General features: G+C 39.7%; 3 protein-coding genes across 7 annotated transcripts; 1 reads left to right on the top strand and 2 right to left on the bottom strand.

The window, feature by feature from the left end:
* Positions 1–3: 3 nt before the first annotated feature.
* mlst8 (MTOR associated protein, LST8 homolog (S. cerevisiae)) lies at positions 4–4,641 on the bottom strand. Of its 3 annotated transcripts, none has more exons than XM_049014863.1 (9): positions 4,623–4,641; positions 3,001–3,156; positions 2,727–2,778; positions 2,353–2,515; positions 2,088–2,163; positions 1,717–1,869; positions 1,419–1,543; positions 928–1,091; positions 4–469 (listed from the first exon to the last, which is right to left on the bottom strand). In XM_049014863.1, the coding sequence occupies exons 2-9, from the start codon at positions 3,127–3,129 to the stop codon at positions 351–353; spliced, it is 981 nt and encodes a 326-aa protein (XP_048870820.1). In that variant the 5' UTR covers positions 3,130–3,156; positions 4,623–4,641; the 3' UTR covers positions 4–350. The 3 variants fall into 3 exon arrangements, with proteins under 3 accessions (XP_048870820.1, XP_048870818.1, XP_048870819.1); XM_049014861.1 differs by lacking the exon at positions 4,623–4,641 and adding an exon at positions 3,531–3,596; XM_049014862.1 differs by lacking the exon at positions 4,623–4,641 and adding an exon at positions 3,515–3,591.
* Positions 4,080–11,459, top strand: narfl (nuclear prelamin A recognition factor-like). 2 transcript variants are annotated; one of them, XM_049014848.1, is made up of 11 exons: positions 4,080–4,207; positions 4,836–4,931; positions 5,527–5,670; positions 6,355–6,481; positions 7,001–7,135; positions 7,798–7,916; positions 9,050–9,179; positions 9,644–9,716; positions 9,819–9,956; positions 10,060–10,217; positions 10,735–11,459. In XM_049014848.1, the coding sequence occupies exons 1-11, from the start codon at positions 4,142–4,144 to the stop codon at positions 10,974–10,976; spliced, it is 1,428 nt and encodes a 475-aa protein (XP_048870805.1). In that variant the 5' UTR covers positions 4,080–4,141; the 3' UTR covers positions 10,977–11,459. The 2 variants fall into 2 exon arrangements, with proteins under 2 accessions (XP_048870805.1, XP_048870804.1); XM_049014847.1 differs by having other exon boundaries at positions 6,352–6,481.
* Positions 11,460–12,482: 1,023 nt separating this feature from the next.
* meiob (meiosis specific with OB-fold) lies at positions 12,483–19,990 on the bottom strand. Of its 2 annotated transcripts, none has more exons than XM_049014851.1 (13): positions 19,464–19,990; positions 18,556–18,613; positions 18,234–18,365; positions 17,743–17,815; positions 17,422–17,617; positions 17,138–17,238; positions 16,998–17,050; positions 16,821–16,916; positions 16,173–16,271; positions 15,918–16,071; positions 14,749–14,932; positions 14,042–14,128; positions 12,483–12,934 (listed from the first exon to the last, which is right to left on the bottom strand). In XM_049014851.1, the coding sequence occupies exons 1-13, from the start codon at positions 19,527–19,529 to the stop codon at positions 12,827–12,829; spliced, it is 1,407 nt and encodes a 468-aa protein (XP_048870808.1). In that variant the 5' UTR covers positions 19,530–19,990; the 3' UTR covers positions 12,483–12,826. The 2 variants fall into 2 exon arrangements, with proteins under 2 accessions (XP_048870808.1, XP_048870809.1); XM_049014852.1 differs by lacking the exon at positions 19,464–19,990 and adding an exon at positions 19,349–19,393.
* Positions 19,991–25,128: the final 5,138 nt, after the last annotated feature.

The raw sequence follows: 25,128 nt of genomic DNA, 5'->3' as shown, positions 1-25,128 counted from the left end.
ATATTCCACTCTCCGGGTGACATTTTAATAAGACAAAAGCAAGATGGACACACAGGAAAGGGCAGCTCTTAATGGAGAGGCTGGCTGAAAGGAGGCTTTAGAGAGTCCTACGCTCAAATGCAGAACTTCCTTTTTCCCCATCCTGCATTGCAGGATTACATAATATGAGAAAACAGATGTTGACAATATCCACAGGTCATGGTTTTACCAGTAATATTTCTGAGCAAATAATAGTTATTCCGTATACGACATTGTCCTCATAGATGATGGGTCCAAGCAATGCTTCTCCTCCTGAGCTTACACACGTCAGTGAAGTAACTGGCATGCCGTGCTACAGGCAGCCGCTGACATTAGCCCAGCACGCTGTCATTGAACGCCAGGCACACCACTGCCTTCTGATGGCCGCTGTACTCGCGCTTGATCTCCCCCGTCTCCACACACCACAGCCGTGCAAGGTTATCCGAGGATGCTGCAAAATACGCAAAGGTGGAGGCATTACTGAGCTGCGCGAATCAGAAGAGGTCAAGTGGCCAATCCAACACAAGTACGTTTCATAAAACATCACTTGAGGTTAGAAATGTGTCACATCACCAGAGGTGGAATGTTCAGGTTCAGAAAGTACAAATCCAGACCAAGGTTTTGCTTCAATCAATCAGTTAAGTACTCTGTGATTGTGACTCTTTACACTCAACTGGTTAGTTGAAACAAAACCTCGATTTGTACTTTCTGGGCTGAATTTTCCATCTCTACTTTTCACTGTGTAACAAATGGACATTTTTACTGGACTACTTTTAATAAAGTGGCCCTCAACAAGGGTTCAATAGCAGGCATCTGAACTGGTGACCTTTGGATCCCTCAAGACCAGGATCGTCTAAATCACACTACAGAACTAACAGGCGAGGGAAAACTGAGCTGGAGAGGTCTGACCTGTGACAATGTACTGGGAATCCCCTGAGAATGCACAGTCCCACATCCAGCCACGAGACGTTTCCCCAGGATTGTTACTCTTGATGCTCAGCTCCGTCATCAGGGAGAAGTTAGACGTCTTCCATATCTTGCAGGTCTGGTCGGCTGAGCAGGTGGCCAACAATCTAGGAAGTTGAAAAATAGCAATATATAATGTTCCAGTACGCCTGAGACGTGTGACTAATTAAGTAAAACATTCATTCATTTTCCATATCTCCTTGTCTTATGCACCTGCCTGACCTATGAGCCTATCCCAGAAACAACGAGTACAAGGCAGAGAATAACCCTGGGAAGGGCGCCAACCCATCACAGGGTACACACCATTGGAAAACACACTATAAATGTGTGTGTGTGTGTGTGTGTGTGTGTGTGTGTGTGTGTGTGTGTGTGTGTGTGTGTGTATATATATATACAAAATCTCTGTCATGAGGAATGAGCAGGTTTACACTCACGTGGAATCAGGGCTGAATTTGCAGCGCAGAGCATAACGCTTGTGAGCTGGGATTTTGGTCTTGGGAATGAGCTGTGTTACCTCGTCTCCCATCCCCCCTGCCAAATTCCACACATAACAGTTTCCCTGTGGCAGGGGACAAAGTGCATATATCTTTTAAAAAACAATACAGAGGCACAATCTTGGACTTGCGCTTTAATACATTCCATGCCAAGGAGCAAAATGAGAGCATAAATGTTTAATACAGTTCCTTGTATGATGGAACCTGTAGAATGGAGATGGTAACCATGACTACTAACCGAGCTGTTGACCGCAGCCATGTAGCTTGCATCTGGGTCAATGTGCACGGAGTTAACGGACACCTCCAGCTCAGGGATGAGCTGTTCATTGTGGTCGGTCTTCAGATCCCAAATGTGGATCACTCCACTCTGATCCCCAACTATTAGCTCTGCCTGGACATTTAGGCACACAAATATGGAAGTAGTACGCATGTTGAAAATTACTTCCATAATACACAAGCTCTCTGCTGTGTGTTCGGCATCGGGTTCAGTGCCATTAAGGCGTACAATCTTCATAAAAGTACCACACATTAGCTTTCAAATGTTTATGGTGTTGTCAGCTACAAAAATGATTCCCTGAAATGGGAAACACACATCAACCTGTTACCCACCTGGTTCGGGTGCAAGCATACGCAGTTAATGGGTGCGTTGACCTGGAAGATTCTTTGGCACTGCAAATTTCTAGACCTTAGAGAGAAATAAACTAAAATGAACTGATAATATCCAACATCATTACAATACTGTGACAAAACAACATTCCCTATGCAAATTGCTGTTAAGTCAATGCTACTCATGTTTACTTATCAGGGAATCATATTTCCTGATGAACCGAGGGTGAAAAGCAGATTCTCAAGTGCAGCTAAGTGTGTGCCATACCGTAGATCCCAGATACGAGCCATGCAGTCCTCTCCGCCAGTGTACATCCAGCGACCATCCTCGTGAAAGCCCACTGAGGTGATGTTCTTACTCACACCATCGTAGTTGATAACGGGATTGGGGTTGTTGGAATTTAAGTCATACATTCGAATGTGTTGGTAACCTGAAAGGCGTGGATAAAGCCTTAATAAAGCATATTGCTAATATTGTCTGGGTTATTATTATGGTGTGACACCGCACTAAAAAAAAACATCACCACCTTAAAATTAATAGCTTCTAAATGTTAAAATATGGTATTATCCCCTTAGACTTAGGCTTGATGGCTTGTGCGTGGTCTGTTTGCACAGGAGAATAAACAAAGTGTCTCAATTCACCTGCTGCTGCAATCATACTCCGGTCCGGCGTCACCTCTAGAGAGTTCACCTGCTGAATATTTGTGTCAAGGAAATTATTGACTGAGTTTTATTTTCCGCAAGCGCTCACACATACAATTATTTATGGTGGTTTATGGTGGTTCGTCATTGATGTATTGAATCTTCCCTGATGATGCCGCAGGGAAAAAGCCAAACAATCAGGGAAACACTCTATCAGGGTTTTACGTGAAACATTTACAGTACAGTCTTAGTGAAGTGCATTGCTTCAGGATACCGAGTCCTGGTGTTGGACTGTCCTGGTGCAGATCCCGCTGTGAGCCTGCCAGAACCGCACTGTGTGGTCATAACCCGCGGTGGCGAGGATCACTGGGTCACTGCCAACAGTCCCCTGGTTCACGTTCATCTTCACGCAAAGCAAGCTTCTTCAGATCTACGGGTTTGAAATTTGAAAGATTGCAGCACGACTGATTAAACGTAACATGCACCAATTGCCATCCGTTAGCCGCATTTATAACTTATGTCCATTCGCCTTCACGTTTAATTAACTAACCGCCTCTGACAAATATACGCAGAGAATGTAATCGGCCAAGGCAAGATATGATGTATTCTATACTGATGATTTACGACAATATTTTAGGGAATGGCTGAACTGATAAAAAAGCAAGGTTCCTATTTCTCCAATAAATTTTTGAATAAAATCACGCACAGAAGATGAAACGTAATTATGATAGACACTGTACAAGATAGACGGAAATCATTTAGCTTAAATGTCAAAAGAATTTTCTTACAGTAATCAATACGTACGATTCAGCGGTGCTTCTGTAATGTGCTCACCAATAATAATTCCCCACAGCAACACTTCTTATAATGAACAGTTCCGTCACACAGCTCTTAATACGAAGATAATCAAGATAAAATTTATCCGTCCATTTACTTGTTAGCAAAATGAAATCGATTTATTCGGAGCACAAAAGTTTCCTAATTCCTAATTCCTAATAAGTTCATAAATAACACTATTTTCATAAATTCATTTTTTTAGCAACAGACTGTAACATGACGCAAGTTACAATTCTGAGTGGACCAAACAATCGTAGTACTGCTAATATTTATTGGTATGTAACACGATGAACACGACACACAACAGCATGCAACATAAAATAGATTGTTTTCCTATACTGTCTTGCACCCAAGATTCAGAAAATTGCACGGTAGTGCAATCCTTCTGTTGAAGCAGAATCTCATGCTTGTGAAGGTACCGTGAAACTGTAATTTATATGTGTGTATGTGTGTGTGTGTGTGTGTGTGTGAAACATGAACATGGAAGACTATTTTGAAGCGACAGTTGCGGTCCGGTCCGAATTCCGCGCTGCACGTGTTTTTCGGCCGATTGAGCTTTTTCCGGCACACACTGAAACATGGCTTCCCACTTCAGCAGCGTATTGCAATTAACAGACCTGGACGATTATATCACTCCGTCTCAGGTAGCCTGCCTGACATCGTTATACAGATAATCATCATGTCGGTTTTCTTCGTGATTGAATGTGAACTCTATATCTATCAGTGTTAATCCAAGGAACAGTGACGTGGATTTTATTTAATAATTCGTATAGCCTAGTACTGTAGTAGGTTGATTATGATGTTCGAAAACGGAGTTTAATGTATCGTAAAAATGTTTAAGACATTGGACAAGATTCGGCATAACAAACATTACGTTTTCTATGTTTAAACTTTAAATTATATGTATTTTGTTTGAATTAATTGGTGTTTTGAGTAAAATATAAATGCCAAATGGAATCAAGTGACGTGTGTCACGGGATTCCCATGTTTACAAAAGGATAACGCACTTTAAATGGCTTTTTATTATTCACTAGAAAATAGCGAAAACAAAATGCTCACCAATAAGTCCGTCTCTTGCAGTTTTCGAAATGGCACGAATCGGTGGTTTTTGTATGGTCCCGGATGTCGTTGTAACACTTCAAAATAAATCGCTTTTGGATTCAAGTTTGTAAATGGAAGCGTGTCATCACGCGCTGCCATTTCTACGTGGCACAGTGCAAGTCACATTTCAGTAAGCTACTCCCTCACGTTTCTGTTTTACCTCTTTGCTAGGAATGTGTAAAACCTGTAAAGGTACAGAAGGTACAAGGAAAATCTGTGGCCAAAATTCAGATAGAAGATGATGGAAGTTACTTTCAGGTTAACCAGGTAAGGCAACGATATTTAGACATAGATCCCCTGTGGAACCGGCAGAATATTTGTATACCTGTTTGTAATTATAATCGGATGGATCCCTTAACATAAAAGTCGTGCCTTCAGTTCACCTCTGTCCAGCCCGAAGGAAGAAATGTTAGAGAACAGTTTAAAAAAAAATCTGTAATCTGTAGACGGTGAGCAGCCCAATGTTTTCACCTTGTCCAAAGGCTTTTGGTGTCCCGGACATAACAACAACAACAACAACAAATTTATTTTTATATAGCGCATTATCACAACATTACATTGTCTCAAAGCGCTTTACAGTATCCTCACCCAAAGCCCCCAGTGAGTAAGCCATAGGCGACAGTGGCAAGGAAAAACTCCCTAGAAGGAAGAAACCTTGAGAGGGACCAGACTCAAAGGGGAAGCCCATCCTCCAGGGGCCGGCAGGGATAGTCAAATAGAATAAAAAAACAGTGGATATTAAACTGGGCTCATAGATTTCAGATGTACTGTAGGAAAGACATAATCAGACTTTTATATTTAAACATATATATATATATAAAGATATTTAAACAGATGCTAATATTAGTTTATACGTCGGCAGGAGGGGAGGCTGCAGAGGTTGGAGAAGGCGAAGATCACGCTGAATGACTGCTTGGCCTGCAGTGGCTGTATCACATCGGCTGAGAGTGTCCTGATCACGCAGCAGAGTCATGACGAGCTGTACAGAGTGCTCCGGCAGAACGAGGTGCAGCGATCCCTGTTCACATGTGTATACATTCTCCACGCCGTTTTTAATTCTGAAATGATTAAAAAAGCACTGCCATTAAAATGGGCATTTCTGAAAGGGAGAGAAAAGTCTCTGATAGGACTGTCAAGCACTTCTATATTAAGTCTTATTTGCTATCTATATTATTCCATTATAAACCTAAAATTAACTACATCAGTCTGGGCAATTCACAAACCCTAGAGGCTATATACAAGGTAATATAACTGTCAGATACATGTAAATATGTGTGCAGACTTGTCTCGAATTGAAAGTGACGCTCCAGCTAGCTGACCAAAGTTGGAAGCCCCGTTTTTACTCATTCGGGTATTCGGTTCTTGTCTTTCACCAAAACACTGCTGATATTCTGTACTAGCATTTACCCATAGCCGTGTGTGTCTACACTTTTGGAATAGTAGAGGACACATTCCTCCTGATGTCCACTGAAAGCGGCACAAGGTCTATATCACTGTAGCATGGTGCTCATTTCAGTATTCAGTGTTCATCAGCTTAAAAAGGTGCACTTTAAACTTAAAAAAAAATTATGATTTCCTACAACCGTCCATGCGATTCTTTTGCACTCAGATTGATATTCCTGAGACATAGCTGTCCTGTGTGGCCCATGCTTTGTGTAATAGAATTGTTGTCTTTCTCATGGTTCAGCAGAGCAGCAGCGAGCGGATGGTGGTGGTGGTGTCTGTGTCCCCCCAGTCCAGGGCCTCCCTGGCAGCACGTTTCGGCCTGAGCAGCTGTGACACTGGCAGGAGGCTCACTGCTTTCTTTAAGAAGCTGGGTGAGTAATGCTCATGGCAATTTGACTTGCGCAAAAGTGTTCTGAGGGCAGAATGAAAAGTGATTAGTTATCTCTCTGAACCAATCAGATTGTGGTGGAGGTGGGTCCAAGCAACTAGAGGAGGCGAGAGCAAGACATCTGATTGGTTGGTCCTCCCTCCTCTAGTTGCTTGTACCCATGTTCACTGCAATCTGATTGGTTCAGAGAGAGACCCTCAGAACATGTTTATGTAAGTAAGCGTGAGTAATGCAGCGAGCGGCAACATTAGAGACTGGTCTTAACTGACCAAACTTGGTGTGTGTGTGTGTGTGTGTGTAGTGGACTGCCATCCCATCTAGGCTGTACCCATCTCCATACCCATGTATCCCCCCCGAGACCTTGACCAGGATAAGCCGTTGGAGGGTGGATGGATGGCTGTAGTAAGACTTACTAGCTTGTAGCCTGTGTTATAATTTAGCAGCTTTATAATAGAAAACAATACTGTCTTTGAAACACTATTTGCTTTGGGTTATATTTCAGGTGTGCATCATGTGTTTGATACCGGCTTCAGCAGAGCCTTCAGCCTCCTAGAGAGCCAGCGGGAGTTTGTGGAACGCTTCCACCGGAAGGAGCAGGACCCAAAGGCTCTGCCAATGCTGGCTTCAGCTTGCCCAGGTAGCCAGATCTGTAGGGTTCGGAAGGACATGGGACAAGGACAATATAGCGATTAAAATATGTAACAAAGGATGAAGGAGCAGTACCCCTCAAAGAACAAAGGAACAAGGGAAAAAAAGTTCTACATTTTACAGTTTTCTTTTCTTCTTTTCTTCTGACTGAAATCTCGGATACGGGGCCGACTGTAAATAGTCATTAACCTGCTTTGTAAATTGTGACCGTTTTCATAAAACACAACTGACTTTTTATTACTGTGAAAGCTTCTGAAAAATAACATCTTTTTAAATCTTTGTGTTTGTTTTATTTGTTATACTTAAAGCCTGTATTTAATTTTCCTTCCTGGCTGTTGGACTTTTCCCACATGGGTCACAGATTGCTTCAGCTGGCAGTGTAGCAGTCACTCATACAGTAATAAGTTCCTGCAGTGTACGAATAATATAATTGGACTGGTCTGGGTTGGGGACCCAATATGATATGCTTTCATGGGGCTCAAAATCTCTAGCGGTGCCTCTGCTTTTACATACAATTCTGAATGTATTTGCAATATCATGGAATGATTAAAATATTGATGTTAATATTGTTTAATGATCTTTTTAATGTTTGTATCTTTGTCATGATTCTGCAGATAATGAGTTTCAGTTTCCCTTGTTTGCGGCAAACAGGGTGGATCTGCTATGCAGAGAAAACTCATGGTGATTTCATTCTTCCTTACATCAGTACCACTCGCTCGCCTCAGCAGGTGATGGGCTCCCTGGTGAAGACCTTCTTTGCAGAAAAGCAGGTACTGTACTTGCGGTCCTGGCCAGCAGGAACGTTCACAAACTCAAACTTTGTATGTGTGGGTATGTATGTGTGCATGTATATGTAATATATACACATATCACACCTTGTTAAGAACATAAGAAATTTACAAACGAGAGGAGGCCATTCAGCCCATCGAGCTCATTTGGGGAGAACTTAACTAATAGCTCAGAATTGTTAAAATCTTATCTAGCTCTGATTTAAAGAAACCCAGGGTTTTAGCTTGCACTACACTAGTAATCTACCATTCTCACTTGGATTATAGCTTCCATTACTTTTCCAGTTATGCAAGTTAAACTGTTTGGCCTATAGTTTGCTGGATTACTTCTATCCCCTTTTTTGAATATGGGCGTTATATTAGCATGCTTCCAATCAGAAGGTACCACACCCGTAGACGATTTCTGGAATATTAAAGGTTGGCTAATAATATCCCTCATCTCTTTTAAAACTAGGTAAGATGCCATCAGGCCCCTGTGATTTATCTATTTTGAGCTTAGTTAGGCTTTGTACCACATCAGCCTCAGTTATACATATATTGGTCATAGACGATGCTGTATTCATACTAAATGTTGGTAAGTTACTCGTGTTGTCTACTGTGAACACCCGTGTAAAATAATCATTAAAGACACCTGTGTGTGTAGAGGTGTATGTACACGTGTCTGTGTGAGATTTCTGCATTTACTCATTTTAAAAGATCAGAACTGTGTATAAGAGTAGTTCAGTGAATTGGATAATTAATAAAAACCAATGAATATGACAGTTTGATGACAGTTGTCTCGAAAACAGCCTGTGAATATGTAGTTAAGTCTCTTTCACAGTATTTATCTGAACGTGTAAATTGGGAGTATAGGTTTGTTTTGTGTCATCGCTTGTTGTAGGAGTAGCTTTGATCTGCTGTTTTTGGCTTTTTATGAAACTGGGGTGGTGTTGCAATGCGCTGTGAGTCATTAAGCAACTGCTGAGCTGAGCGTGTGGCGGTAAGCGTGTGGCGGTAAGCGTGTGGCGGTAAGCGTGTGGTGGTAAGCCCTACGCCAGAGGCTGTGGGCTGTTCTTAAATGGCTCATGATGAAGCCCTCTGTACATCTCAGTAAGGTCAGTGTGCTCTTTGTGCAGGGCTTGTCCCCACAGCAGATCTACCATGTCACAGTGATGCCATGCTATGATAAGAAGTTGGAGGCGTCCAGGCCTGACTTCTACATCACGAAGTCGGAGATCAGGGAGGTGGACTGTGTCATAACCTCTGGTATGGAGAAACATATATACATCTTGCACAAGCACAGACTTGTTTCCCCGAAGGAAACTACAATAAGGAAGTAACAGGTGGATATGGATGTAAGACATTACTAAATGTGCGTCAACAGTGGTTATTTTTAAACAGTATTTTTATTATTTATCAATGTACCAACATACAGCCTTATGCAGCTAATAAAAGAAATTATACACATTAATCACTGCACAAATATACCACAACAAGACCTATATGTATAAAAATAAAAAAGATAAACTATATTGAATCTATTCCTATATTTGATATTCCTATATCCATTTTATATTACAACAGATTTATTAATTACAGAACGAAAATAATAAATGAGAAGTAATGGGATACGTTTATGGATATTTTCACATTCCTACCGAAAATGAGGGGGGGGGGGTTATTTTAAGGTTGCATAAATGCAGTTTAGTGATTCATAGCTGGGTTTACAGGTGAGGTTCTGAAGATGCTGGAGCAGGAGGGCGTGTCTCTGCATGATGTGGATCCAGCACCGTTAGACACACTGTGAGCTTCCTGTTACTGTTAGCCGGCTTACGGCTTAATGTCACCCCTTTACATGCCCTGATAACCTGTCACGAGGTTCTTATTGAACTTTTGGTTGTGTAGGTTTAGCAATGTGCTTGGGGACGAGTTGATGAGTCACGCGGGTAGCGGATCTGGTGGCTACTTGCACCACGTCTACACTTATGCTGCTAGACAGCTTTTTGGAGTTGATGTGAAGGAAATCACATATAAGACACTCAAGTAAGTCACACCGGGGCCTTGTCTTCATCCTATCCATCACGCCGTTGCAGAAAACATTAAATGTTAACCCCGTCCTTAACAACACCACCTGTGCTGTCTGTAGAAACAAGGACTTCCAGGAAGTGACTTTAGAGAAAGATGGTGTCGTTCTGCTGCGCTTTGCTGCCACCTACGGCTTCCGTAACATTCAGAACCTGGTGCAGAAACTGAAGAGGGGAAAGTCACCATACCACTTTGTGGAAGTAATGGCCTGCCCATCAGGTGAGAGATGAGCCTTTATCATCATTGTAGGAGTTGGCTTCCATTTTACAGCATGCTGGAATTCTCTGAGATGGAATTCTGAGAGTTTTATTTCAGGTTATAGCAATATGCTTAGAATATGGTAGCCTTATGATTGCATAACAGGGCTTGGGGTCAGTTTCAATAAGCAAGCTAATCAGTGAGAGGCTAATTTTGACACTGAAAATGTATTTTTTTCTGCTACAGTTATTCTTTTACTATGTGACAACTGGCATGATAAAACTTAAGAAAAACAGGTTGTTACCCAGTTCAAAATGATATTTTATTATATTTAATTGGAGACTCAAAACTGAAAACAAGGTTGTCAGCCATGCTGTAAGGAGATACGTAGATTCTGCATAGATACGACTCACATAACTGCATGACCAGGACATTATCAAAAAGTTATACAAGATGTTTTAATAAAACAAAATTAATTAATATTCATAGCATGGTCAATTTATTACACGCTGTAACTATTTCTGGTGTTTGTCTGCAGGCTGTCTGAATGGAGGAGGGCAAATACGACCTCAGGCAGACCAGTCAAACAAAGAACTGCTGCAGCAGGTGGAGGAGCTGTACAAAGCAGAGAGTCCCATGAACCCAGAGGAGGATGAGCGCATATCAGAGCTGTACCATACCTGGCTGGAGGGTGTGGGGGAGGCACAAGCCCGCAAGCTTTTGCACACCCAGTACCATGCTGTGGAAAAGGCCAGCAGTGGCCTTAACATCAAATGGTGAAACTGTAAAGTAAGAATCGCCTTATGTCACTTGGATTCCCTTTGGACTGCCGAAGCTGCAGGTGAGAACCTCACCATGAGGCTGCTTCTTAGCAGCATAACTGAGGGGTGCATCAAGGTAAACTCATATGCAAGCAGACCAAGAGAGACAAAGGGACAAATCTTTCATTCACTTGCTCATTATCAGTATGGATCTGTGTAATCACTGGGTTTCAGAAAAGTTTGGAGCACTTATATGACAATGGTAGTTTTATTTTTGTCACTGGAAAATTTGTATTCCATCTCACCACTGAGTAAAATGAACTGTCATTCTTTCATATATTCATGTTTTTTTTCCCAGTTATATTTATAAAAGTTTATGCAGTGTGATATCGAATATACAAGTATACACTAAAATATTGATATTTAATCTCATTGTTGGCTTAATTATAAATTTTTTGTACAAAAACCACACCAAGATAAAATTTTTATATGCTGTTTCATATTTTTTGTACTTTATTTCCATAGAGTCATGGGTGAAGCAGTATTATCTCTTGGTTTCAAGTAAGCTGCTCGTAACATTATGTTTGTGGAGAAACTACACTGTAGTCATAGGTAACTTGATGTCAGTAAATTAGATCAGAGTTATGACCATCAGTATAGTACAGCTATGTAACTTGTTAGTATGAAGGTGGTGATATCCAGTAATTCTCTCTACCAGCTGATCCAGTTGATGTTTTGGTGCAGCCAAAGCCTATGGCAGGCAGCACTGAAAGGGACACCCATCCACTGCAGGGTGGACTGGCACCCATGCAATGGAAAATTCAGTCACCAGTGTACCTAGTCTCATCGTTTTGGATTGTGGAGGGGAAACCTGCACTCGCAGAACCAGGACAGAATTAGAACCCACAACCTTGGACCTATGAAGCTATAGTGTTACCCTGGGTGGTAAAAATATTTCTATAATGTATATTTTAAATGAATGGCTCAATCAGGACTGCTTTTTTTAGTTTATGAATTAAAAATAAAACTAAGCCAAAAATGGATGAAACTAACCTCAACCATAATTTGAAAGTGTCTTTGGGGAAAATGTATGGGTGTATATAGAAAGTAAGTTAATGGCTCCTGTTTGTTAGAAGGTTATTTGATAGTTATGACTGTATATTTATCATCTGGACAGAAATACAAATGCAGTGTGAATAGTTGGAGGATATGTACACATTTTTTGATGTTACAGTTTAATTTTTATAATGTGTAGTCTATGTACACATTTACAGTCTTCGGGACATTACATCTGCATTGACATGATGAACATTTTAAATGTTTAAACAGGCGAAACTCAACTGGCGAAATAGTTTTCCAGCATTCAAACTAATTCTTAAAACAAGCCAAAGGGGTTGATGTACATGAGTTAGTCAAAGTTATGACCTCATTAAGGCAGAGAAAATTATTGCCTATACATACCAAAAGCCCACATCGTTTTACTGTAAAGGATCATCAGGAGAATGGTACTTATAGACCACACCGCAACAGTAAACAGGGCATTTTATTAAATATAAATATGCAAAACAGAACAGGAATCCTACTCCGAGTTTATTATGAATCAAACACTATGTAAAGAATTTCAAGTGTGCTGTGCTTCTCTTCTATGCACTCTGCTTCTCAAGACAATAACCATATTTCCCCATTGTTCATATACTCAGCCTCCTATTCAAAGATGTATCCAAAGAAGTATTTTTTCCTCACATATGCGAACTGTTTATCCCAAAACCTTGAAAAAAGATCAAGTGAAAATTTCTGATGCAAACAGCAGAAATTCTGTAACTATTCTGTAACTAACAGGATTAACCACGCCTGTCTTCATGACCTCCTTCAGAGGGCTACTCTGGTAAAGCTTTGTTTCACTTCCCCAGGGTCAGCTAGTGTGCAGGACAAGATATTCCCTCTAAAGCCATTTCGAGTCTTTGAAGAGGGAAGAATCTACAAAAAAGTATACAAATAGCTCTTTTTAATTTTATGAATTGTAACAAATATTTTGGCTGCTATGTAGGGTGACATGGTGGTGCACTGGTTAGCACTGTTGCCTCACACCTCTAGGATCAGCGTTCAAGTCTGTGTATGTGGAGTTTGCATGTTCTCCCCATGTTATTGTGGGGTTTTCTGCAGCCCAGGTAGTCCGGTTTAACCCCAAAGTGCAATAGCATGCTGAGGTTAATTGGAGTAATCAAATTGCCTGTAGGTGTAAATAGTGATGGAGTGTGCTCTTTGATGGGTTGGTCCCAATCTTGGGTTGTACCTTACCTTGTGCCCATAGGCTCTAGAGCTCCAACCCCTGAATAGAATGAGTGGTTTCAGAAAATGGATATTTATGCTGTGATGTAATAATTGTGTCTATGTTAACCACTGATTTATTATGAGAAAAATCAGAAATTAAATATAATTTGTGCTGCATCCAATCATACTGTAACTGGTCAGAGTTATGAGGGTGAAACAGGGTGTGATACACCCTGAATAGGATGCCAGCCCTTTGCAGGGCACATACAAACATTAAGTCATAGTTCATGTGCACTTTACAGACATCACTTACTCTAACTACTTGTCTTTTCATATCTCCAGTATTATTGGGGGAAACATGAAATCTCCACACCCGCAGAGAAGAATATGAACACCCAACCCAGCAGGAGTGCGATAACAGTGCTGCCTACTGAGCCACCTTTGCAAACTGTGCAATACACCAGAAATAATAAGAGACAGAAGATATAACTCTCACATAAACCTTATTACAACTAGTTAATGGTGTTAGAAAATATCCAGTTTCTATAGCATCATTCAGGATTCAGCCTGTATAAAATTCACGTTTTTTGTTTTACACCTAAAAAGGCCTAATCTGCCCATAATTAAAAGATACCTTTCACTACTTGAAAGCTGATAATCGACGGAGGGCAATAAGACATATACCACTACTATCCATATTCACATGAATAAGTATATCAATAACACAAAACATGCATTAATTCAGTTATATGAAGGAACATTTTGTTATGAATGACTATGTATGTATAATTTCAAATACAGGTAATTTCAGACCTTCAATAAGATTTTGCATCTTTCTAGTAGGAATTTCCATTTCAGTGCAGTTTTGTCTTCTTCTTTTAAATGAACAAACTCTTCAGCCTGCCAGAAATAATAAAGAAATAGCCTTTTATCATATATAATTGACTCAATGAATATGCAAGTATTTTACATAACACATCAGGACTGAAATATACATGCAATATGTGCCAATGTTGGTTTAATCAATGTTAAGATATTTTAATATATGGAAAATGTTCTTCCTAATGCAAAAACAAATTTTTGCATTAATTATTGTTTATCCATAAGCAAATTCAAGTCACCAATAAACTGCATTTATTGTGATTATGATTGGAATGAGAGCACCTAGAGTTAACCATGCAGGAATATGAGAAAATCATGGAGATAAGAGAAACAATTCTGTGTGATTTAAGAGTAAGATTAACAATCACTGGCACTTATTTTACCTGCTGCTCTGTGATAATATTTTTACCTAAGCTTACCTTAAACATCTAAACATATTACTTTACAAATAAAGGAAAGAGGTGTGACTTAATAATGAATAATAAACTGACACACCACTACATATGTCATAACAAAAAAAGAATTGTACATAGGCACTAGCTATAATTCAGATGCTGGAGAAAAATCAGTCTCAGTTTAGAGGAAGTGGCCACAGTTAATTACTAGTGTGTCACACACAATAAACCTATATTACTCACTGAGTAGCCCAGAGTTTGTTCAGCAGCAGTGCCAGACAGTGTACAAGACTGCAGGGTGCCCGTGTGGTCAGTAATATCCACCAGTAAATCAAAGCTGGTGGTGACCGCCAGCTGTGCCTCCCTGGGACACACTGGATTACTGCAGTTTTGCATGTCTTCAGATACCTGATACCAACATCTGGAACTAAAATGTGGTATTAGTCATGATATTCAAAATGCTGCTATTGTTACCTTTGGATCCTACACCTCTATAATGACCAAAACTAAAAAATGTACATATTCATGCATTATATATCTTAGTTTAAAATACCATATTTTCCCCATGTACTTGAATCAATGATCAGAAAACTTCTAATTTAAGAGTCTTTTGAGTATCTTATCACATTTCACACCCAAGGGAATGATGCTAACTGGACACGCCACCTGTCTAACCATAAACATATCCACTTGCTAATGCACCACTACTATCCATTTACTTTATTAAGCAATTATTTTCAACAGCTTTGTTTCTGTGGCAAGAAAGTAATCCAGCTCCTCTACACCTATATAAACTGTACAATAAAGTTGAGAATAGAACACTAAATTCAACACTTATCTGGGGATTCCTGGGGGGAGCTAAGGTGCCAGAATCCCTCTTTATGAATATCAGAGTAGGGATGTCCAGATAATCCATGTCAGAGAGGACATTCTAAAGTACCATTTAAAATTAAAAGGACCTGGATTTCACTTAACCACCGAGTTCTTGCTCTGTGCTGATTGGTCAGTCTCCTATAATCATGCATGTGTCATTAATGTTAATGTAAAACAGCTGAATGAGTCTTTCAATCAAGGAAACAAACTAGTCAAAGCACAAGCTGAACCAAACTCTTTAGCCAAGCACAGGAGCCTTTCAGTTTTAAAGTAGTTAGTAAAAACTGAAGTAGCGCAAAGTGTCCTCCCTGATATGGATTATCTGGTCACCCTACTCAGAGTATATACATTGTCATTTGAAGTGTCTTCACAAATATTTTTATTGAAAATTTAAGAAAGTCATGCTGGGATCATGCTAAATAAATAAGGAAATGAAACATATTTAAAACACAGGACGTTTGGTATTTTTGCTTTAAAAATAAATATATACTTCACAGTGCATTATTCTATTGAGGAATATTAAATTTACCAATATTTACCATCTGTTTCGAATCACTTTAGAAACAGAAGCATCAAGATTCAATGTCGTGATGAAGGCGTATACGATTCCATAAATGATGTCTTGCTTGTCAAGGTTTTTCTGGATGCTCACTTTGAGCTGTTCCACAGTAAATACATCACTAATAGAATCCACTGAAAAGGTGAAGTTGCTGTGAATATTTCAGAACTGTAGCAAGGTACCAATTCTGCATAACATATTACGTGGTTAACTTTGAATATGAAATACAACTTACAAGACACCTGATCTCCTGAGAGTTTCTCTTGATCATCCAGTGCTCCAGTTCCTGCAAAGTCTCTGGCATAATTGAACAGCTGGGCAGCTTCTTTTGTGTCTTATTATTTGAGAAAAAATAACTAATAATTACATTTTACCTATATTTTCACATTCAGCCAATGATTAAAACTTAGGTTAAAGTTAATTAGAAAAGTCAGATAAGTCAAAGTCAGTTTTTCACAAGGAGTTTTAACACCTATGTTTTAGTGAACAACTTAGGCAAGTGTGATAAATGGAAAATCAGCGAGTTATATCATTAATGAGTTTTTTCTCCAGCTTTATCCCCATTTCTCTGGAACCAGGTCATCATGATGGAGCTTAGAGGTCCTTCTTACAACTCCACAAAGCAATTCACAATATTTGTAACTGTAAAATTCTCCATTTGTGAAATGCACAGGCTACTATACAGAATATATTGGTGGCAACTCCAAGTGACCATTAAGTCAGTGAAGTAGCTTTATAGTGATCAGGTGAGAATCTGTAACCTATTAGCTCACTTCTGGCTCCAGGTAGGATTTAGTGAGTGAAAGGCCCAGATTTGAATTATGATCACTTACTGATCTCTTCTAGTGACTTTCCTATACCCACGTGCCTTTCAATATCTTACCAGGATTGACAGTGATGATAGTTTTTGAGATAACTGTTGCAACCATGCTTTTTCGGAAGTTATCAAAAGTGACACGTGCATCTGCAACAAAGAGCACTAAAAGCACAAGGAGTGAGTTTAAAATTCTATTATAAAAACGACATTTAAAAAATGTATAAACATAGAATGCCATCCTACCTGTTTCTCTGGGTATCCATGTTTGAATAAATTGAATATTTTCCCTGTCCCAACTAAATCAAATATAAAATTTTCATTGGGGTGCATTGAGAATGTGCATCATTTTGCAAAAGTAGCAGAGGTATAATCAGTGATCTCACCAGATCATGCAGAAAGACATAATAACTTCATCAAACAGCTTCACTTCACATCTTTGTCCTTTGCGTCCATCGCCAGTTGTGAAATACTTAGGTTCCCCAATCTATGGCACAATAAAAAAAAACACCTTTCAAGCACTAAATCCAAAATAAATGACATTTCCTCCAACTGTGGCTAATGACAAAAAATCATCCTCTGGGAACACTGAGAAGAGTCATAATTCCTTAGGGGATTATATTGCACTTTTGAGTGAATTCAAGTGGTCTTAGAAGTAAGATCCCCTTACCGACTGAACAACTGCAAGTATATTAATTACATTTCCATCCAAGCTCTGTCCATTTGCAACAATGTCTCCCAGTGAATAAAAATCTCTGTGATCTTTCACTGGCAGATGGAATAAAGAAAGGAGCCTGGAGTCAGCCTCTGTGTCTGAAAGAACCTTGATGGCTGAGTGATTTTCAGTCAACAACAACCTATACAAGCTGAAAAGAAGAGAGTATACTCAATATATTCAAATGTTCATATGTTAAGCAGAAATTATTAATTTGACCGACATTAATATAATTTAATAAAAGCCTAAATTACTATTAAAAATGAAAATTTTTACCTTAAAGTTGAAGGGCAGAATTTATCATCTTTTTCTGGATCTTTGGTGACAGTTAAGGGCTTCTCAACAATAACTTAAACGGAGAAGAAAAACTGTTAATTATAATCAATGATTTGCAACAGAATAAGGTTATCATGGCAAAAGTCTTGTAATTTTGTGGAACAATGTATGATAAAGAATTTTTTAAGAGTCAGAATTTAAAACATCACTAGGGAAGGTTGTAACACTAACCAGGATAAGTGATCAGATGGGATGGATAAAATTAGGAATCTAAAACATGTCTTGCTATGTAAAGCATAAGATAAACATCTGTGCACTAAATGTATGTATTCGGGTGTATTTCCATATTAAAATGCCACTTAACTGCCAGAAATATTCTTTTTTTTGTTAAGCAAAGAACACCCATATTTTGACCACACAGAATATAATAGTTATTTTAAAAACTAAATAAGCATAGTACTACTAAACAGTACAGCAAAAACAAGTCTCACCACAGTCCCCTATTCTGAAGCTGCTTGACAGGCCATTGATGTATTCCTCAGTTCCCCATGAGGAAATGTTGATTAAATGATCCGGTGAGTCTTTAATGGTAAAGCTGAAGGTGTATCGCTCAGAGCCGATATCTAAATGTTTAAGTCATACTTTAAGACTGACACGTCATACGGAAAATCAAATACAACACTCGCTTCAAAAGTATGTGGACCTCAGTCCGAAATAGTCAGTAGAGGGCAGCATTTGTTCAAGCGTTTAAGTTAAATAAACAGGCCAATTTAAACTAAAACCGCGCTGTTAAAAACGGAGGAAGTGCTTAACTTTTTCTGTCAGGAAAGCTTTTCACCTCGGTTTTTCCAACAACCACACCTATGATGCTCTGCAAAACAGATCACATTACATTTTCATGAACTTCTATCGAAATGAAAAGTTTCGAATACTTCATTCATTGCATGAATGCAGAAAAAAAAACACAATTAACTTACTATTACAGCGCATATCAGATCGTCTTTAGAAAATCTTGACAGCAAAATACAATGACGAATACTGCATACACCAGTTACATGTGTGGAACAAAAACTACATAACATGTTGGACAGCATCTAATATGAACAAACAATCAAACTGCATGGATATTGACTAACCTACTGCTGTACCCTCCTTCGTAACTATTATGTGATCATTTCACCAAGCCGAGCTCGTTGACAGAGGTGATTTCTTAGGAATGAGTAATCTCTGAGACAGTGGCCCTCGTGTGTATACATGAATTTAGTAATCTATGTGAACGCTGTCTTTACAAAATCGATCCACCCGTGAGGCTGCAGGGAAGGGATTCTTTGTATCGCACGTAATATGGAAATTTTCGCTCTCCGTAATACTCCCTGCGCTACTACTAATACAGCAGGCACTACACTAGTTGGAAGGAGTAACAATTTTTAGAGACTGCAGAACTTTATTCATCTGTTGCTCCAGTTATTTATTTAATCGTCCAATGTACGATATTGCTAACATTCTTTGATTGTTTATAAATATTATCGCCAATATCCGTATAGTAGTTTTTAAAGCCTAATACCAAAAATGATTGGTGTTTAAACAATTTTGGCCACTAACGTACCTGTGCTGAAACACTACATCCATCTTTGTGCTTCACGGTCATAGGGTATATTATGACGAATGGTACAATAGTGACCCCTAGCCCTGTCGAGTGAACTTATATGCCCTGTACTTACCAGGTTAGCGGAGTTTTGGTGTAAATCGGCAATAGCGACGTGCATGTGTGGGACGGCGTAAGTCATCCTTCCGAAATGATGTCCACAACAACCGCTTACTTAATGCTAAGATAAACACTACTAATAACGTTACAACAATTCTTTGCTGCGTGGACTTAACCAGTGCTGCTTGTAGCTGCCTTACTGGATGAAAGTGAAATGTTTTGTGACGGAAAGACGTGCCATTAAATTTACCACAGATGTTACATTTCATTACCTATTTTTTGGTGAGTAACCACACACACACGAGGCTTGACACGAGGAGAAGCGCGCGCTGATACTACGGCCGTTACCTTAAACTCCTAGTATCAATACTCCAAATTACTTCCCAAATGAATACAATCGAATGCTAGTCAAAACAGATATTTGAGTTATCAAAAATAAATAAAATCGCAGAATCAAACCAGTAAAAACCATTCAATAAGTTTCATATGATTTTCTCCGGCTGCCCCTGTTGTGCTCCCCCGTTATCCAGTATATAAGTGCTTGTATCTTGTGCTCCCCAGTTCCATTCCTATAGTTGTGTTGATCCTGTTGCTTGTGCCATAATCTCCCCTTTTTGATCCCCTGTGTTCCCGTTTGTTTATCTGTTCACTCTAATAATTTTTCATTTGGTCCGACGTCTGCTACAGCGCCCTCCGTTATCCCCGCAAGTGACAAACGTAATGCATATTTCAGTTGCTATAGCTTGCGATTGCGTTTAACAGGGTTTTGATCTTTACTTGCTTTCCATTATAAGTGAAATCAAAAATATTAAATTTGCTACTGTTTACTGAACATTTACGTAAATATAATATCAAGCAAATTGTATTGTATGTGACCTTGTGGTCTAGATTAAAACACCCGTATAGTCTGCTTCATGTCCAGAATCAGTTTGGTTAAACCTTTTGTAGGATTACAGATTGATTACTAAACCATATGTTCTGCTCAGCATGGTCTCGGCAATACATGCTCATATTCTATTCTGATATTGGCACAGCTGTCATTTAACGAGTCACAGTAAACAATCTCAATTTCAGACATGAGCTAATTCACTGGTAGCACTAAAGCAAGGTTCTTATTAACAAAACTAACGAAATTAAAATTCTGATTAAATAGTTCTCCCCATGCTCTTTGTGTGAGGGTGACTTTCTTTGGGTAAATATTTCCTTCCGCAGTACAAAACAAGCCGTAAGTGCATGGCTCATGGTGCGTGGCTCTATATTTGTGTGTCTGTGCCCTGTAATGGACTGGCATCCCACTCTGGGTCCCCCCTGCCTTGTGCCCTTGGCTTCTGAGGTAGTTTCCATATTAACACCCTGTATTGGATAAAGTAATGGAAAATGGATGGATGGATGGAGTTAAAAAAATCTAGCCCTATTCTGACGGCATGAGCCTTTCACTGTCCTCTTGTTATTCCTTCAAAGTCACGACTGGTCCCAATTTCATTCATAAGATGTGATAGAATCAAATAGTGATACTTCATTTACCCCTGTGGGGAAGTTATCTTCTCACCTACCCCATTTTGTTCTCCATGAGACACACAGACAGGCCAGAGCAGGCTTGGGGGTGTCAGAGCACAGGGTCAGTCACCATGCAGCACCCCAGAAGCTGGGGGTTAAGGGCGTCACCCAGGAACGACAGACATGTGGCTATTCTGCCAAAGCCAAGCTGAAACTGGTGCCCTTCTGATCACAGGCAAAGAGGTTTAGCATCATCCCCCGTGAGCTAAAAGGAAATGACTCTCAGGTTCCTGCTTTTACTTGTGTCAGTTTTACATCCTCTGAGCTTCCTTGGCGCAGTCAGAGTGTGGTACAGCATGGATTGTACCCAGTCTGCCACTTCAGGATGAAGTTTCCTTTGAATGATGTCCCCCTGAGGACACCAAACGCCTTCAGTTTTAAATGTGGTTTACACAGACACCTGCCAGTGCTTATTTGAGCTGTACCTTTACATAAAAGGGCATGGTATTGGCATTACAGTGTTTTGATATATCAATATAGCCGCTTCTATCCTTAAATGGAACCTCTTGCAGCTGGTCAAACAATCCAAGCCCAAAGGGACAATTGAGCTTATGAAGCACCTGTGTATGAAACTAAAGCGAGAGCACTTGGCCTGGCATGCTTTTTCACTACACTGATTAAGAGCACATTGCCACTACAGGAGAGGGGCAGTCCCTCTCAGTCACAATGTCACTGGTGTTTGCTGACTGACTAGCTGACTTTTCAAAGGCTTTGTTTGTTTAGTAGCAGAACTCCTGGGCTGGTACTCTTCCAGCCAAAAATGTCAGGCGATGAGATATAGTTCTCTTGGGTCGCATTTCTTTCAGAGAAAGCACATACAATGAAAAACATTTTTCCATACAGGTATGTTTGCCACAGTAAATTATAAATTTTAAGGTTCCAAGAGATCTTGCTAATACGCAATATAAATGCATGAAGGGTTTAGTAAACAATTTGTAAATATGAAAGCCAAATATGGAAACTAACATGCAGTGGCTTGATATACAAATGACCCCCCTGGGTGCCATTCATGTAGTCATTTGCCAAGTCCTGTGTCATGTTGCTTGCTGAACAGAAAAATCCCATGAATGTTTGTCTTGCCAAGGCATTGCACAGGGCATTGATGTCTTTTGTCAGGACTGGCATTTTTGATGTGTAAAGAACCAGTATATTGATCGTCTGCATCAATCTTCTTTCATTACTAGCTTTAAATTACAGCCATTTTTACTACGTGTTGTCAAGTATAGTCAATTTGCCAAAAACGACCATTCCACCTTAACTTAGACTATTCGTAATGTCCCCTGCACCCTTATTGGCTCTTGTGTCTCCATCCTTTCATCATTAGCAATTCAGTGAGAGCGCTCCAATTCTTAATTAAATTTAAAGCTATCTTTTATATTACGTTATGCACAGGCCCATCATTCAATAAGCATGTGTCAAAGATGTGACCATTTTGATAAATTAGCAAAACGTCATATTCTTGAAGGTTTCCTGATTTTTTCCCCCCGAATCTTTGAACCTCATGCATAGAACATGCTGTAATGTTGTACAGAATGGCATTCAACAGGGAGATATTGGAATGCTAACTGTAAACTCTATGATCTTTGGAGATGTCCTAATTTCATCAGATATTCCGCCTCACACCAACATAATTCTTTGTTTTCAAATTGAATTTATGTTAAAATATTTTTACTATTTACTATTTACAATTACTATTGTATGTAAAAAGAACTGAATATCTATTGTATATAACATGAACTGAATATCTTTTATTTGTTTTATCCAATGGTTTCAGTGTAGGGCGGCATGGTGGTGCAGTGGTTAGCACTGTTGCCTCACACCTCTGGGACCTGGGTTCGAGTCTCCGCCTGGGTCACATGTGTGCGGAGTTTGCATGTTCTCCCCATGTCGTCGTGGGGTTTCCTCCGGGTACTCCGGTTTCCCCCCCCAGTCCAAACACATGCTGAGGCTAATTGGAGTCGCTAAATTGCCCGTAGGTGTGCATGTGTGAGTGAATGGTGTGTGAGTGTGCCCTGCGATGGGCTGGCCCCCCATCCTGGGTTGTTCCCTGCCTCGTGCCCATTGCTTCCGGGATAGGCTCCGGACCCCCCGCGACCCAGTAGGATAAGCGGTTTGGAAAATGGATGGATGGATGGGTTTCAGTGTATAAATCTAAGGCTGATATGCTTGGGATGTGTTTTCTAATGAACGCTTAGGTTGACTGGCATATTTGGTTACTATTAAGAATTTAAAAAATGAAATATTTCAAGGAGAATGGGAGTTCTTTGATGATATTAGCCAAAATAAAATTATAGGCAATGTGATTATAGAGTCCGTGTGTGTTCAATAATCAGCATTGCAGAAGATTCAGGCTTTGTTCCTAGAATGGAATGCAGAAAATATGAGCTTTCTTTATGCATGGTGTATTAAGAACATGTTTTAAAATTGAAGAAGTTATACTTGATGACATTTTGGAAGATTTCATAGGACAACAATTTTGACAGTCTGTGGAAACGCTTATGACTTGCATACACTCAAAGAAACATAAATATAAAAGTCATTTAATGAATGAGATGTCAATGCCAGTTTGACAGTCGGATGTCATCATCAAAGCTGTGAAATCTCTCAGCAAGCTTATGTAAGACTATAGACCATATGTGTACCCCCGAAGGAAGAAAAGATGAATTATGTTTTGCATCATTCCAGATACCTAGTTGTGAAGTATGACTGTGAACAGCTTTCAGATTTGAACAGCGTCATTGACATTGCTCAGTTGTTCAAAGCTGTAGCTAGAGGAATTTTGTATATGTAATGAGTTTTGTTGATAGCTTTTTGAAATGAAATTTTGGTAGGCAAAGCAGTAAAATGACTTTGGCTTTAGTTTTTTCTTCCTTGCAGTATGTGTGCCTGAATTCTTTCTGTCTGCCAGCTTTGAACAATGTGCACAGTCTGTTTCCTGTCTGCTTTGGGAGTGCAGTGTTCTCATAGCAATCGGCCTCATTCATTTTAATACATGGCTGGTGAAAAGTAGCACAGATGGAGAGAAATGAAATTGCACATTATGATGTAGCACCGCTGAAGTCTGCGTTCCCATGTTTTCCTCATTTTGGAATTCTGCACTAATTATCCAGATGTGAAGAAACCAACATTGCTTTGAATTTCATACTGGTTCTTAGAGCTATAATGCTAATATTGAGCTTTTAAGTATGTATGAATCAGAGATTTGAGACCTAGAATTCAGATATCGGCAAGTGTTTTGTTGTGAACACAAAACATACTATAATTATAAATAAACTTATCCTGAAACACCATAAAAAAACCAGAATGGTAATGAAATGCAACACCCTGAGGATTAGACAAAGCCCTTCATTCACTGGCTTTAGATTATAGCCTTTGAGATATTGAACAGAAGACTGTCATTGCTCCAAAATTAGGAAAATGCAAGTGAAAATCCAATCAAGCAGGTAAAGGATATGGATGGATGGATGGATGTCAAAGGTGAATTACCTCTTTCATTTGGACTACTTATTATCACAGATAATGAAATAGATGCATATCTTAGTGAGCCTAATTCCATCTTTGTGTACACTCAAGAGTAGTAGAAAACAAGAGCAGATATTTCCACTGGCATTGGTTTCAGTGAAGAATATACCTAAGAATGATACAAGGTACTGTATGGTGCTATAAATTATGTGTATGGAATGGTTACACATTTTATGTTTCTCTTAACAATTTCATAATGATTTCTTTCCATATTAATGCAGCTATTTATAATACATGGATGTATTTGCACACTACATGTACACTGTGGGGGAGGCATGGTGGTGCAGTGGTTAGCACTGTTGCCTCACACCTCTGGGTCCCAGGTTTGAGTCTCCACTTGGGTCACGTATGTGGAGTTTGCATGTTCTCCCCATGTCGTCGTGGGGTTTCCTCCGGGTACTCTGGTTTCCCCCCACAGTCCAAAAACATGCTGAGGCTAATTGGAGTTGCTAAATTGCCCGTAGGTGTGCATGTGTGAGTGAATGGTGTGTGAGTGTGCCCTGCAATGGGCTGGCCCCCCATCCTGGGTTGTTCCCTGCCTCATGCTCATTGCTTCCGGAATAGGCTCCGGACTCCCCGCGACCCAGTAGGATAAGGGGTTT

This window comes from Brienomyrus brachyistius, chromosome 5 (genome assembly GCF_023856365.1).
Source record: "Brienomyrus brachyistius isolate T26 chromosome 5, BBRACH_0.4, whole genome shotgun sequence".
In the NCBI taxonomy this organism is placed as follows: Eukaryota; Metazoa; Chordata; class Actinopteri; order Osteoglossiformes; family Mormyridae; genus Brienomyrus; species Brienomyrus brachyistius.
The sequence above is the reverse complement of the archived record's forward strand: the minus strand, read 5'-3'. Positions and strand labels throughout refer to the sequence as shown.